This window comes from Bufo gargarizans, chromosome 4 (genome assembly GCF_014858855.1).
Source record: "Bufo gargarizans isolate SCDJY-AF-19 chromosome 4, ASM1485885v1, whole genome shotgun sequence".
Lineage (NCBI taxonomy): Eukaryota > Metazoa > Chordata > Amphibia > Anura > Bufonidae > Bufo > Bufo gargarizans.
This window is the reverse complement of record NC_058083.1, coordinates 255,097,513-255,114,192: the sequence shown is the minus strand read 5'-3', so window position 1 is coordinate 255,114,192 and position 16,680 is coordinate 255,097,513. Positions and strand designations below refer to the sequence as shown.

General features: G+C 39.9%; 1 protein-coding gene across 2 annotated transcripts in view; it reads left to right on the top strand.

The window, feature by feature from the left end:
- USP45 (ubiquitin specific peptidase 45) overlaps positions 1-16,680 on the top strand; it is a 198,014-nt gene that overhangs the window by 64,393 nt on the left and 116,941 nt on the right. For both annotated transcript variants that reach the window (XM_044289002.1, XM_044289001.1), the window contains exons 6-8: positions 4,038-4,177; positions 10,048-10,140; positions 15,364-15,494. In XM_044289002.1, the coding sequence (XP_044144937.1) occupies positions 4,038-4,177; positions 10,048-10,140; positions 15,364-15,494 (364 nt within the window). The remainder of the gene's footprint in view (positions 1-4,037; positions 4,178-10,047; positions 10,141-15,363; positions 15,495-16,680) is intronic.

Below are 16,680 nucleotides of genomic sequence, written 5' to 3'. Positions count from 1 at the left end.
AGTGAGAGACACCTTTTCGAACTATTACATGACTCTTGATGGTGCCGTGCCCTGGCAACTTGACAGCATGAGTGGTGAGCAGCTTGACCAGGACCGATGGATCCCCCTCATGTCTTCAAGAAAGAAGAGATTTGTAATTGACACCCTGATCTAAGGAGTCTCCTCTCCATAATATACTATTGTTTTAATATTTTATTATGTAATATAGCCATAAAATATATATTTTTTTTAAAAATATGCTGTCTGTTATTTTTTGTGTAATATGTTGTAAATCCATCTTTTAAATCATTACAACTCAAAAAATAAAAATATATATAAATTACTGAAATCCACCACCATACAGACTTAAAATAAATCATACAAATTTGTTTGTGAAACTGTTGTGTCCGTACGTGGTTGAGAAACCATGTTTGGCACACTGCTGGTTTAGGGGAAAGGGAGGGCTTTAAGGATAAAATGAATTATAAAATTGTGAACCCAGCATAGGGACAAGGAAGAGGGGGTAGGGAGAAATATTATCTGTATCAGTCTGTGTGGCGGTGGACACAGGCTGTGGTGGAGGAGGGGTAGTCTCTTTAGACAACCAGGTGATAATTTCACCCAGTTCCGAAATTCTGGGAGCGCCGTTGAAGACTGTTGTCACTGCATGAATAAAACACACAGCTTCGTCGTCTGTGGGGGCGCAACTAATGGCAGGATGTTGCAATCATAATTATTGCTGTCCACCCTCTGGATAAGGGACTGGGCCTCATTTTCAACCTTTCATCATTCTGTCCATTCTCTGGGAGGTCCTCCAAGTGCACTACCAGGTGGAAGAGGTGTGATCCTGATGCCTTTCCCGAGTGGACGCTGGGGGAGCAGCCCCCATATTGGCTGTGCTGCTACTGATGCAGTAGATTGATACTTCCCCAGTGACGGTGGAGAGGCCACCCAATACAAAGCAGTGTTGTCAGAATAGTCCCCTGCGTCTTGAAAAAGATGACAGAGGCTTGCCCACCCTCATGCTGCTGCTCCTCTTGATCTGCAGGGAGCACAGGCACATTAATTGTTTCACATTCCAACAATCTGATAATGATGAACTGTCGTTAGGATAGGTAATCAATATATTGAAATAAAAAAATAAAACACCATAACAATATAAAATAAAAATACTTACAGCCTTTGTCCCCTTCTGGGCTGGAGGAACAGCAGCGACTCAATGTTCTTGGATGGAGAGGAGCCACTTCTCTGGGCATCTCATTCAAATTTGAAGAAGCTGTCCTGCTCTTCCACCTTTTTTTTTACATTTTCCTCTAGAAAAATAAAAATACAATAATAAATTAAAACCAAAATAATACTTGAGAATTTATAAAGTAGTTTTCCATGTTTTTTCCTTATAAAATCCATGGTGGTCCATGTCCATTGTGTCACGAACGTTCCCGCGACAGGTGGCAGGAGATCGGTGAGACTGGCAACACGTGGTTTGGATCAAATCACGTCTGTGTTGTTTCTGGTGCTTGCCACACCTTCTTTCCCCAGGTTTGGCTATTAGGGTCATTTAACCTTCTCTATTTATAGTTGCTTTTCCCACAGTGCTGTGTGGTTTATAGCTTCTGTTTGGACCTTTTGGATAGATTGCGGTTGGATCTCGGCTGAGTTCCTGGTGCTTCCATTGCTGCTTTGTAGTTAAGTCTTTCCTTTCCCTTTTGTATTTTGTTTGTGTTCTGTGTGTTGTAATTCTCTATGCTTTGTATTAGGCCTCTAGGAGACTCCTGTTCGTCCTTCCTTTTGGAGGAGGTAGTCTCATCCCTGCCATTAGTACCAGGGTCCTATAGGGCTGGATATGACTCTAGGTATTCCTGCGTATGAACTCACCTACCTTTGGGGGTCAGTCACGATTTTGGTTAGGTTTTTTTTACTAGGAGGTGTCCATCTTCCTTCCCTAGTCCCCACCCCCCCTTACCTCTTATGCTACGTGTGGTGTTTCCCTCCCACACTGAATATGTTTTACCTTATCCTCTCGTTTGTCATTTAATCATAACAGGATTAAAATGTCATACCTATTGCTATAAAATAACCCTGTGTGAATGAAACGAAGACTGTTATATCAATGGAATGACATATCATTTATTTATAATAAAGTTAAAAAAAAAAAAAATTATTAAAAATCGCTGAAAAAAAAAGAGAACCCCTTATTGTTGTTTACTAATTTTTATATTTAACTGACCAATCCTAAGGATAAGTAATCTGTATGATGTTAGTGGAGGCCAGATTTCCTGCACCCCTGCTGATTTAGCAATTAGAAGAGTATGTAGTGTCCGTACGAGCGATGTGTTTACAAGTTCGTCTCCTACATCAGTGTTCTTCAACCTTAGTCCTCAGGGCCCAAATGGCAGTAATGTTTTGGGATTTCCTTAGTACTGAGCAGGTGATATAATTGTCAGTGCATCAGGACTTACCACAGGTATTCATTTTATGGGATATTCTCAAATCATGACCGAAAGTGGGCCCTGAGGACTGGAGTTGAGGAACACTGTCCTACATTACAGTAGTGAACAGTGAAATTACAATTCCTCCATCCCATTCAGGTAAATCAAACAGCTTTCTCGTATTAACTTAAATAGGAGGTACAGTATCTGACCAAAGTGAGCATACCTCTCACATTTTTGTAAATATTTTCCCATCTTTTCATGGGACAACACTGAAGATATGACACTTGGATACAATGTAAAGTACTGAGTCTGCAGCTTGTATAACAGCGTTGACAGGACTATTTTTTCCGTCATGTATAATGGAAAGAAACTGAACCGTTATGTGCCCCCATAGACATGTATTAGGACGGAGCAAATCGGAATGACTCTGAAGGTCTTCCGTTTTGCATTCCATCCTACAATTCCGTTATATTCTGTTATCTCTCTGTGAATTAATATCATAAAAATACTTAAATATTACTTTATTATAAATTCATTTCCAAATGTTGGTTATTATTTTCTCCAGGGAGCACTCATTAGGGGGGAATAAAAGGGCCGCCATCCTATTAGTACTCACATAACCTGTCCTGATCACACAGCAGGACAAGTTACTTCACAACCCACAGCTAAAGAGTTGCCTCATCCTCCTCTCCTACTTGTCGGGGATTATGATCTTCAACTGAATCTCAGAATTGTATTTTATTAATTGCCAGAGAACGCCTTTTAAAAAGGACCTGTAACCTCTCCTGACATGTCTGTTTTAGAAACTACTTGCATTCCCCATGTAATAACTTATAATATTATGATGTACCATCCCCTTATTATTCCTGCTAGACCTTAGGAATGAAGTACAATAAAATTTGTAATGTATTACCCCTGCTTATCATGTAAGTGGTTGATTGACAGCTATGTATTTTTGTATATTTATGGATAGGGAATGCTACAGTATCAGTCACTGATAAGACCACCCACACTGCTGAGCTCAGAAAGAGATTTAATCATACAACCTTTTCTAATAAAACGATGTATCAGTCTGCTCATCCGCATTGCACTGCACTTTCATGGTGGCGGGTTCCCTCTAATTTCCCCTGTGATGGTGCTGCACAGAAATCGAACACTTACTGCCAGGTTTCTATGCAGATTGCAGCTGATTTCTCTTGGTCGCTGTGGGATACACTTTGATCAGCTTATTATCGAGGGAAACTTTTAAAACCTAATTCAGACAGGAGTATTTTCCATCCATGTTCGCAACGGACAGCACACAGACCCATACAAGTCACACCTCCATTTTTCTACACTGGCTCAGGCGCCGCGCAGAGAAAGTCTCGGCAAGCCCAATTCTGGTCATTCTCATGGGACATGGACCTGGAGACCATTGGAAACATTTGTCTATGGTGGTCACCAGGTCCGTGTCCTACACAGATTATTTTTAATACGGCCGTCTGAACCTGGCCTAAAAAGGAGGGATTATCCAAGGTAGAGAATTATATGATATAGAACATATGCACAAATTTAGGTTTGCAGTTTTATATATATGTCTTACGGTTTGTATTGTGTGTTCTCAAGAAATGTGTGTTTTACTTCTAGGTTCCTCTTCAAAGGTCATCTGCTTACAAGAACCAAGTGGCGAAAATATTAGAGAGAAAGCAGCACTTCATATTACATCTGTCCCTGTGAAAGGAATAGCAAACTTGGGCAACACTTGCTTCTTTAATGCTGTGCTTCAGGTAAGTGCTTGAACTATTGCTAAAACAGTGGTCAGCAACCTTCAGCTCTTCAGTTGCTGTGAAACTACAACACCCAGCATGCACATGTGCTTGGCAGTTTTTTTTTATAACTCCCATAGAAGTGAAAGGAGGATTCTGAGCGTTGTAGTTTCAGAACAGCTGGAGTGCCGGAGGTTGCTGATCCTTGTGCTAAAACCTTCAAATCAAGGCATAGGATCCTTTACTGGTTCCTAGAAATTACATTATTTGCTAGATAATACAGACGTGGACAAAATTGTTGGTACCCTTTGGTCAATGAAAGAAAAAGTCACAATGGTCACAGAAATAACTTTAATCTGACAAAAGTAATAATAAATTAAAATTCTATAAATGTTAACCAATGAAAGTCAGACATTGTTTTTCAACCATGCTTCAACAGAATTATGTAAAAAAATAAACTCATGAAACAGGCATGGACAAAAATGATGGTACCCCTAACTTAATATTTTGTTGCGCAACCTTTTGAGGCAATCACTGCAATCAAACGCTTCCTGTAACTGTCAATGAGACATCTGCACCTCTCAGCAGGTATTTTGGCCCACTCCTCATGAGCAAACTGCTCCAGTTGTGTCCGGTTTGAAGGGTGCCTTTTCCAGACTGCATGTTTCAGCTCCTTCCAAAGATGCTCAATAGGATTGAGGTCAGGGCTCATAGAAGGCCACTTTAGAATAGTCCAATTTTTTCCTCTTAGCCATTCTTGGGTGTTTTTAGCGGTGTGTTTTGGGTCATTGTCCTGTTGCAAGACCCATGACCTGCGACTGAGACCAAGCTTTCTGACACTGGCTAGTACATTTCTCTCTAGAATTCCTTGATAGTCTTGAGATTTCATTGTACCCTGCACAGATTCAAGACACCCTGTGCCAGACGCAGCAAAGCAGCCCCAGAACATAACAGAGCCTCCTCCATGTTTCACAGTAGGGACAGTGTTCTTTTCTTGATATGCTTCATTTTTTCGTCTGTGAACATACAGCTGATGTGCCTTGGCAAAAACTTCGATTTTTGTCTCATCTGTCCACAGGACATTCTCCCAGAAGCTTTGTGGCTTGTCAACATGTAGTTTGGCATATTCCAGTCTTGCTTTTTTATGATTCGTTTTCAACAATGGTGTCCTCCTTGGTCGTCTCCCATGTAGTCCACTTTGGCTCAAACAACGACGGATGGTGCGATCTGACACTGATGTTCCTTGAGCATGAAGTTCACCTTGAATCTCTTTAGAAGTCTTTCTAGGCTCTTTTGTTACCATTCGGATTATCCGTCTCTTAGATTTGTCATCAATTTTCCTCCTGCGGCCACGTCCAGGGAGGTTGGCTACAGTCCCATGGATCTTAAACTTATGAATAATATGTGCAACTGTACTCACAGGAACATCTAGTTGCTTGGAGATGGTCTTATAGCCTTTACCTTTAACATGCTTGTCTATAATTTTCTTTCTGATCTCTTGAGACAGCTCTTTCCTTTGCTTCCTCTGGTCCATGTCGAGTGTGGTACACACCATATCACCAAACAACACAGTGATTACCTGGAGCCATATATATAGGCCCAATGGCTGATTACAAGGTTGTAGACACCTGTGATGCTAATTAGTGGACACACCTTGAATTAACATGTCCCTTTGGTCACATTATGTTCTGTGTTTTCTAGGGGTACCATCATTTTTGTCCATGCCTGTTTCATGAGTTTATTTTTTTACATAATTCTGTTGAAGCATGGTTGAAAAACAATGTCTGACTTTCATTGGTTAACATTTATAGAATTTTAATTTATTATTACTTTTGTCAGATTAAAGTTATTTCTGTGACCATTGTGACTTTTTCTTTCATTGACCAAAGGGTACCAACAATTTTGTCCACGTCTGTATACTAAAATAAAGCTTTTTAACGTTGTGCCTCTGGTTCTTGTGTAAATAATGGTGATCCTGGTTAGAGGGCTTTTCAAGCTATATATAGGTAACCCACTATTGGAAAATACTAAAACGTAACTGACCCTAGTGGCAGATTGTCATGTGCAGGAGAAAGTAAGCAGCAGTGGAGCAAAGTAGAATCCATAATGTGAGTATAGTGAAAGGTTTGTAGCCATTTAATGTCACATCATTCATTTTTTTATATAAGGATACTATGCTATATTTTTTAATGTATGAATATGCATGACATAGGCAGTATAGTGAAAAGGCTAATGTGACATACTGGCCTTGGAGCCTTCATAGTACGAAAGCTAAAGCGTATAAACTTATTGGGGGGAATTTATCATGAGGGGAATATTTGAAGTCAGTTTTCCTTTAGTCTGTGTTGGCTTACTTTGTGCCACATTTATCAAATGTCTCATGTTACTTGATAAATGTGTCTTATCGTTAGACCTAACACTTTTGTCTAGAGAAGCTACTCCAGTTTTCCTACTCCACCCTCCTACTGGAGTGAGATTGTGACTTTTAAAAAAAAGTCTCCATGATAAAGCTGGAGTGAAACTCCTTAACGTAGCGGACCGTACCTACTTTTCCACCCACATTACAAACTGGAGTGAGTGGTGTAAAAATGCAAACATGCAACGTTTTGAAGCCAGAATTCTGGAGCGAAGGCATGATAAATCAGGGCCATTGTGAACAGGGCCTAAGCAAAAAAAAATAAAAAATAGCCACTAGCCTTAGTCTGTGGGCCAGATTTATCATTACACTAACATCTTACTCCACTTTTACATATGTCCAAAGTCACTTTTGGCTAAAGTCAGATTTATTAGGAGTCCTTTAATACTTTAATAAATGTGGTTTGACGGTAGCAGTTAATCCTTCAGTAAGCAGCTTTACAAAAGTCGCATGTCTTTATAAAAAAGTTGCATAAGATAAGCATGGTTCTCACAAGTGAAATTTTTAGCGACTTTTTAAATAGTTGCTATAGTAAATCTGTATAGAGATTCATTTACATAAGAAAACACACCCACTTCCAGAAAACTGGCGAGCATAGCGCAGAACCAATAAAAGCCGCACATTTTTGCGCAGTTTTAGCTATTGCGCAAAAATTTCGACTTTTTCACTCCATTATTTTGACTTAAACTAATGATAAATCTGGTCCTGTGTGTCTAGCCTGTGTTCACATCTCCTTTTTGCACTATGTTTGGCCCATATGCCCCAAAAATCTTTTAGTGTGTACTAAAATATATGGCCAGCTGTAAGCCTTACATTTGCATACCTTGCCTATTGACTCGTATTGTGATAGAAAAAAAACTATTAATGCAGTACAGTGTATTACGGGGGGCCACATTTGTGTGGAATCTTGTACTCTACCGCACTTTTGACATACCTTGGGTCCATTAAAAGCAACAAATGTGGTTGACAATAGGAGCATTCCCAGAATAGATGCTGAACGCAAAGACGTGAACAAAGCCCTGTTCTGTCCCATCATTTAATGTTGGGGAACATTTTGTTTAAGAATGTATTAAGCTTCTATCTAATGGATGGCAAACACTGAAATACTATATATATACGATTTTGCATACTGAAATTAAAGCATTGCTACCACGGTTACAAGAGCCCCAAAATAGGATACATATATTTAAGAATCACTGTATAAGACACCTATAGTACCCTCTACTCAAGCCAGAAAACAAAACGATACATTTTCATTGTGACAAGATTTCCATTATACCGTCTTGTCCAAAAGTGGACATCCTGTTAATGTTCCATAGCTATTTAGTTCTCAATGCTTAGGGGATGGCATAGTAACATATGGGGTCATTTATCAAACTGGTGTAAAGTAGGGCTGGCTTAGTTGCCCATAGCAGCCAGATTCCACTTTTCATTTTTGACAGCTAAATTGGAAAATGAAAGGTGGAATCTGATTGGTTGCCATGGGCAACCAATCAGTTCTACTTTACACCAGTTTGATAAATGACCCCAATAGTTTGTAAGACTGACTGACATTTGTCCATCCATTCCGGCCTGTTATCCTGCAAGTTGATCCAGAGTAAGGCAAAAAAAAAAAAAACTGTGAGGTAGAAGCCAATTTTCCTCATTTTAGAGGGAAAAATTCCTTCCCGACTCCAATCGGTCAATCAGAATAACTCCTTGGATCAACGACCCCTCTCTAGTAGCTATAGCCTGTAATATTATTACACTCCAGAAATACATCCAGGCCCCTCTTGAACTCTTTTATTGTACTAACCATCACCACCTCCTCAGGCAGAGAGTTCCATAGTTTCACTGCTCTTACCGTAAAGAATCCTCTTCTATGTTTGTGTACAAACCTTCTTTCCTCCAGACGCAGAGGATGTCCCCTCGTCACAGTCACAGTCCTGGGGATAAATAGATGATGGGAGAGGTTATTTTTATACATAGTAATTAGATCTCCGCTCAGTTGTCTTTTTTCTAGAGTGAATAACCCTAATTTTGATAATCTTTCAGGGTACTGTAGTCCCCCCCATTCCACTTATTACTTTAGTTGCCCTCCTCTGAACCCTCTCCAGCTCTGCTATGTCTGACTTGTTCACAGGAGCCCAGAACTGTACACAGTACTCCATGTGTGGTCTGACTAATGATTTGTAAAGTGGTAGGATTATGTTCTCATCACGGACATCTATGCCCCTTTTGATTCAACCCATTATCTTAGTGACCTTTGCAGCAGCTGTTTGACACTGGTTTCTACAGCTTAGTTTGCTTTGCACTAAAATTCCTAGATCCTTTTCCATGTCAGTGTTACTCAGTGTTTTACCATTTAGTATGTACGGGTGACTTGCATTATTCCTTCCCGTGTGCATAACCTTACATATGTCAGTTTTAAACCTCATCTGCCACTTCTCTGCCCAAGCCTCCAATCTATCCAGATCACTCTGTAGCAGTATACTGTCCTCTTCTGTGTTAATTACTTTGCACAGTTTTTGTATCAAAAATTGATATTTTACTGTACAACCACTCTATAAGAAGATCATTAATAATTAATGGTACATTGAAAAGAATAGGACTCAACAATGATCACTGTAGTACCCCACTAGTGACCCCTCCAATACTGAACCCTGTGGTACCCCAATAATGACAGTCATCACGCCAATACTGACCCATGGGGTACCCTACTAGGAAATTGCAAATAGTGTTTTGCAAGCTGACCAAATTATTTCTCTCTTTATCAAAAAAGTTGTAATTTTGCTTTTAGTGTCTGATCATTTAGCAAACATGGTCATCATCAAATAGGAAACCTTTTTATGTCAACTAATGGTGTTCACAACAGATACAAATCCAAGTTTATGCATGTGGTTGGCTTTTATCCAGTTAATTCTATTTTTAAACTACAATTCAGAACTTTTTGTATGATTTCTACTTCTCCATTCATGTGCAATTTATTTTTCTGGTTTTCTGTCAACAGGAAACAGTGTTAAAGTCTGCCTTTTAAAGGAGTTGTCCACCTTTTATTAGGTGATAGGCTTTCCTCAAGATAGGCCATCACTGGCTGGTCGATAGCAGTAGCCTCAGCACTGGAAGCGGACGTCTCCGTGTATTTTGTAGTGGACTGAGCTAGTCATCCCAGACCTTTTCCGCACCAGTGGAAGCAGCTCTGTAGTGATGAGCTCAGTCCACTACAAAGTACATGGCGCTGCCTGTTTCTACAACTGGAGGTATTGTTTAACGGCTGATTAGCTGGGGTGTGAGGTGTTGGACCCCCGCTGGATCAGCTTGTGATGGCCTTTCCTGAGGATAGGCCATCACTTACTAAAAGGTGGACAACCCCTTAAAAGTTTGGTTATGTACCTGATAGCAGAGTAAAGATATGTGGTCCCTTTAAAATGTGAACATTTCTAAAAGAATTGCATTTTGAACATCTGAGAATTGTCTTATTTTTTGTTGTTTTCAGAATCTTGCCCATACACACATGTTAACAGAAGCACTGTCTGGAATGAAGGAAAGGGATGCAAAATTGAAGATTTATCTTAATGAAGAAAACATGGTAATTATTAAAATTTTCTTGCTGCTGTTACCTTATTCTAACAGTTCATTAGGAATACAGGGATATGTCCATAAAAATGGAATTACTAGAACACTGTAAAGTGCTCTCTGCACTGAGCTGCTTCACATCCCTCCCCTTTGATGTGTGTGACAGCTGAAGAACAGTAGACCAGTACATCCCCACAGCCCCATACCTCTTCTACATCCGAAGACAGAGGAGCCCTCCAGCCTGAGACACCTGCTGGACTATGCACACAGTTACAGATATAGACTGTCGTCCCACAGAGTGAACAACCTTTAGGATGTGCATGGGATTGATAACTTGTCTCTTTGTGTAGATTAAACAATTATACTAACTTTTAATATGTTGCCCCTAACCCCCTAAAAATCTTTTTCTAATATACTTTTCCCCCCTAAAGCGCACCATTCACTGAGCTGTCAGCGGTGTACGGAGTACTCATTTTATGAATGGGGCCTGCAGCAGCGCAGGGAGTACGGGCAGGAGTGCAAATTGCTGCTCCTGACGTGCTCCCTGGACTATTACTAACTGCTGGCATAGCACATAGGTATCCTGTACCCATGTATTATGCCAGGATTAGCTGAGCGGGCTCCTGCTTCTGCCTGCTCCCTCTGCAGTGAGCCCGCTCCATACGCGCGATCTGCCGGCTGTATGATACAGCCAGTATCACGCCGCCCCTGCCATTTGACACCTCAGGTGCCGCAATCGAGGCTGATCAGGGCACCTGTGAAGTGATGCGGCTCCATCTTCCTTCCGGAATCGGAGCCCCCGCAGTGAAATCTTGGGGCTATGATCAGTTGCTATGGCAGCCTGGACGCTGCTGAAGCAATCCAGACCTGTCATGGCTTTCTCCATACTAAGCTATGCACGAGGCATAGCACAGAATGGAGAGTATAAAAATCCTATTCACCCTAATAGATCTCTATCACGGTGAATAGGAGAGGGGATCAAAAGATCCCATGTACGAGGCCCCTATGGGGGCTAATTGTTGTAAAAAAGTAAAAAAACACATATATTAAAAGTTTTAATTCCCCCCCCTTTCCCAATTTTACATATAAAAATAGATAAACAATAAAAGAAAACATTGGCTGTCGTCGCGTCTGAAAATGTCTGAACTATCAAAATATTTTTTAAAAATTCTTGTGCAGTGAATGCAGTAACAGGAGAAAAAAAATGAAAAACACACGATTTGCCATTTTCTTTTGTCATTTTGTCCCCCAAAAAAATTGAATAGCGGTGATCAAAATGTTGTATATACTACAAAAATGGCACCAATAAAAACTACAGTTCCTTACGCAAAAAAGAAAAGCCCTTATAAAGCTCTGTAGACGGCAATATAAAAAAGTTATGGCTGTCAGAATATAGCGATGCAAAGAAAATTTAGATTTTTCTAAAGATTATTATTTTTTTTTTTAAAAAGTAGTAAAACAAAAAAAAAACTGTTCAAGTTTGATATCGCCACATTCGTGTTCAGCCGCAGAATAAGAACGTCGGGTCATTTTTAGTGCATAGTGAACGCCGTGATGTCAAAACCTTGGTGGAATTATTATTTTATTTTATTTTTTATTTTGCCACACAAATAATTGTTTTCCTTTTTTTTAATACAAGACATGGTAAATTAAATGATGGCATTAAAACATGCATCTTGTCCTGTAAAAAATAAGCCCTCATATAGCTATGTTTACGGAAAAATAAAAAAGTTATGGCTTTTGGAACATTAGGAGGAAAAATAAAAAATGAAAAAAGGCCTGGTCTTGAAGGGGTTAAAACGGAAGTATTGAACATACCTCTTCCTCCCACTGAAGCTCAGTCAGTTCGAAACAACTGAAATAAGACCTCTGAAATTCCATTATAATAGTAGTTTCATTGATGCGTGTGTGTGTATATATATATACAGTTCAGACCACAAGTTTGGACACACCTTCTCATTCAAAGAGTTTTCTTTATTTTCATGACTATGAAAATTGTAGATTCACACTGAAGGCATCAAAACTATGATTTAACACATGTGGAATTATATACATAACAAAAAAGTGTGAAACAACTGAAAATATGTCATATTCTAGGTTCTTCAAAGTAGCCACCTTTTGCTTTGATTACTGCTTTGCACACTCTTGGCATTCTTTTGATGAGCTTCAAGAGGTAGTCATCTGAAATGGTTTTCACTTCACAGGTGTGCCCTGTCAGGTTTAATAAGTGGGATTTCTTGCCTTATAAATGGCGTTGGGACCATCAGTTGCGTTGTGGAGAAGTCAGGTGGATACACAGCTGACCTACTGAATAGACTGTTAGAATTTGTATTATGGCAAGAAAAAAGCAGCTAAGTAAAGAAAAACGAGTGGCCATCATTACTTTAAGAAATGAAGGTCAGTCAGTCCGAAAAATTGGGAAAACTTTGAAAGTGTCCCCAAGTGCAGTCACAAAAACCATCAAGCGCTACAAAGAAACTGTCTCACATGCGCACCGCCCCAGGAAAGGAAGACCAAGAGTCACCTCTGCTGCGGAGGATAAGTTCATCCGAGTCACCAGCCTCAGAAATCGCAGGTTAGCAGCAGCTCAGATTAGAGACCAGGTCAATGCCACACAGAGTTCTAGCAGCAGACACATCTCTAGAACAACTGTTAAGAGTAGACTGTGTGAATCAGGCCTTCATGGCAGAATATCTGCTAGGAAACCACTGCTAAGGACAGGCAACAAGCAGAAGAGACTTGTTTGGGCTAAAGAACACAAGGAATGGACATTAGACCAGTGGAAATCTGTGCTTTGGTCTGATGAGTCCAAATTTGAGATCTTTGGTTCCAACCACCGTGTCTTTGTGCGACGCAGAAAAGGTGAACGGATGGACTCTACATGCCTGGTTCCCACCGTGAAGCATGGAGGAGGAGGTGTGATGGTGTGGGGGTGCTTTGCTGGTGACACTGTTGGGGATTTATTCAAAATTGAAGGCATACTGAACCAGCATGGCTACCACAGCATCTTGCAGCGGCATGCTATTCCATCCGGTTTGCGTTTAGTTGGACCATCATTTTTTTTTTCAACAGGACAATGACCCCAAACACACCTCCAGGCTGTGTAAGGGCTATTTGACCATGAAGGAGAGTGATGGGGTGCTGCGCCAGATGACCTGGCCTCCACAGTCACCGGACCTGAACCCAATCGAGATGGTTTGGGGTGAGCTGGACCGCAGAGTAAAGGCAAAAGGGCACTCCTTCAAGACTGTTGGAAGACCATTTCAGGTGACTACCTCTTGAAGCTCATCAAGAGAATGCCAAGAGTGTGCAAAGCAGTAATCAAAGCAAAAGGTGGCTACTTTGAAGAACCTAGAATATGACATATTTTCAGTTGTTTCACACTTTTTTGTTATGTATATAATTCCACATGTGTTAATTCATAGATTTGATGCCTTCAGTGTGAATCTACAATTTTCATAGTCATGAAAATAAAGGAAACTCTTTGAATGAGAAGGTGTGTCCAAACTTTTGGTCTGTACTGAATATCTTGAAAAATTTGAATATCGTGCAAAGTTCATTTATTTCACTAATGCAACTTTAAAAGATGAAACTAACATATGAGAGAGACTCAGTACATGCAAAGCGAGATATTTCAAGCCTTTATTTGTTATAATTTGGATGATTATGGCCTACAGCTTATGAAACCCCAAAGTCACAATTCTGAGGTACCCTTTGCTTAGGGGATATGGATTAATTAGCTGACTAGAGTGTGTGACGATTTGAGCCTAGAATATTGAACCTTTTCACAAAATTCTAATTTCAAGCTGCATTACTGCAATTCCTTTTAAGTTGCATTACTGAAATAAATGGACTTTTACACGATATTCAACTTTTTCGAGTTTCACCTGTATAGGTTTCTCTAAATTTTTAGCAATGCAGAAAAGGTTCCCTTCTTTAGTAAATGGGAATCAGATCTTCAGCTTCATCTCCTCTTTCCCTCTCCTTCCCTATTTTATTATTTTCCCTTTCTTTCTTTCTTTCTTTTTCTTTTTCTTTCTTTTTTTCTTTCTTTCTTTTTCTTTCTCTTTCTTTCTTTTTCTTTCTCTTTCTTTCTTTTCCTATTGTATCTTGTATACTGCTCTACTTGAAACAAAGTATATTCATGGGGTTGGACTAGAAAAAAGGGTTACTTTATTCCCAGAAATAGCACAACCCTCTCTATGGGCTGTGCATGGTATTGCGGTTCAGTCTCAATCACTTGAACAGGATTATGCTGCAATATCAGGTACAGTCCCTGGGGAAAAACTGACCTCTTTTTGTAAACCTGTACAACCCTTTTAATCTGAATTTTATAAGTTACCTCTGTGTCTAAGTCATTATAAGCCCTGTCACAAAAATAAATCCCCACTATTAGTGATATATATTAGAAAATTAATTTGCACAGAACTGTGCACCTAGTTAGAGTTAAATCAAAAAGTAAAGTTGGTGTTCAAGGTTGGACATTAACATTAACGAGTTAAAGGTTTTAATATTGACCCTGTGCTCCTGAAACTTTTACTAGTTACTATATTTAGACTAAGATATTTTGATTTTTCTGCGGATTAAGCTTGGACTTCAGCCTCCTGCATTTATATGGTGTGAAAATTGCTGTCAAAATCTGCAGAAAAAACTGCCATACTGCAAACCCAATGTTATTAAAACCGTATCCACTTTACTGCTGTGAATTTTATGCCTGCAAATCCGGATGTCTGTTAAGTGAACATACCCTAAAAGTATAATTTCTTCATGTAAAATTTCACCCTTTTATAAAGTCTGTCAGCTATTGTATAGCTATTAAACCGTTCATATCACTGCGTAGGGTACGTTTTAGGCAGCTTTTTGTAAATGAGCTGGAAGGTGCCTGAGGGCGGTCCCGAACTCTGGCTCTCCCAACTGACCAGTGCCACCACTTTACTTTGATTGAAAGCTTCACAAATTGATGTTGTCCTTGTATTTGGCACGGGACTGCAAACAGCATGAGCCAGAGTTTGTGGAATACCAGCTGACTTGGTCAGTCAAGGTCAAGGGGATGGTATGGGGTTTTGACTATTCAGGAGAACCATAGCAATTACCATGAAAGGACCAACCTCAGGCCACTTACGAGATTAATTGCATAATGAATAAAACCTCTCCATCTATGCTATATTCAGGCAATCAACGAACACCAAGATATTCGTTGATAATCTGACAACAATAATTTTTCCTTTCCATACAGGACCCGATAGTCATCGGTCTCCCTAATCCTGGTCCTCTCACATCAGCAGTGGTCTTATTCCTGCACAGTATGAAAGAGCCAGGAAAAGAACCCTTGATGGCTAAAATGCTCTTTAGCCAGCTCTGCTTAAAGTAAGTAATTTTGTAAAGAGCATTTCCACTCGCATACAGTATATCTTCATGCCTCCATGTATATTAACATGAGTGATAAATACTGACTAAAATTACGTTTTGGTCTGTTTTGGGAGTTTGGCAGACTTTCCAGAATGTCAAGTGACTAAAAGAAGCATACTGTATTTATGTAGCCTTGTATCTAAAAGGTAAGAAGAGGTCCTCAATGCATTTATCAGTCAGAGAGCTGAAATACCTGGTCGTTATACTACAAGGGAATGCTAGCCAGAGAGGCAAAGTAATCATTTCTGGGGTTGCGTTCTCTTGCGGCATTAACTATAGGTTAAAGGCTATTGACACCTTTGCACTGATTTTTCTTTTCATTTGCTTCATAAATGCAAAATTAAAGAATCACTGTACTTTCACACAATTTCATTCAATAGAGAATGATGTAAAAGGCTGATTTCTAAATCGCTTCAGGCAAGATCTGTCCCTGGTAAGAGAGACATACAAGACCCTGCAAATGGGAGCGTGTCAGAGCTAGCCGAGTTCCTGAGCCCAGGGTTGCCCACCAAAATTTTTCTTTATTCTGGACAACTGATCCCAAAATCATGGACAGCCAACATTTTTTAGGAACAAATTGAAAAACCCTAAGGAATAATAAAGGTTATAGGTAATCCATGTCTACAGCTCAATGTACTCATTTTCAGCATTTGCTGTGAGATGTAAATTGTTTATAATTACCACCAAAATAGTCTAGTCAACTACCACCAGTCCAAAAAAAAAAAAATCACAGACACAGGAAAAAAGTTGTCTATTTTTATGGACTGTGCAGAAATTTCTGGATGGTTGAGAACCCTGCTTGAGCCTGATAAAAGAGCTGCTACTACACTGCTTTGGAATTCACAAGAGCGTTAACTCCAGAGCTGAAAACAAACATAGTGGGAAATAAGGGAAAGAATGTCACGGCAGTATACTGCTGGCAGGCTCCACAGAAGAGAGATGCCCCTGCTTGTGAGAGAAATGCATCTAGCTGTGCAGCATTAATCGAAAGTTTTGAGCGAAGCGGCTTCAAATCTAGGATCCAAAGCTCGCTTCGCTCATCACTAGTAGAGACAGTAGCAGGGATGAGGTTACAAATGGCAGATATATAGAGAGTGGGGGAAAGCCTCCAAAAAAGGCAGCTCACGCAGGCTATATATAGTGA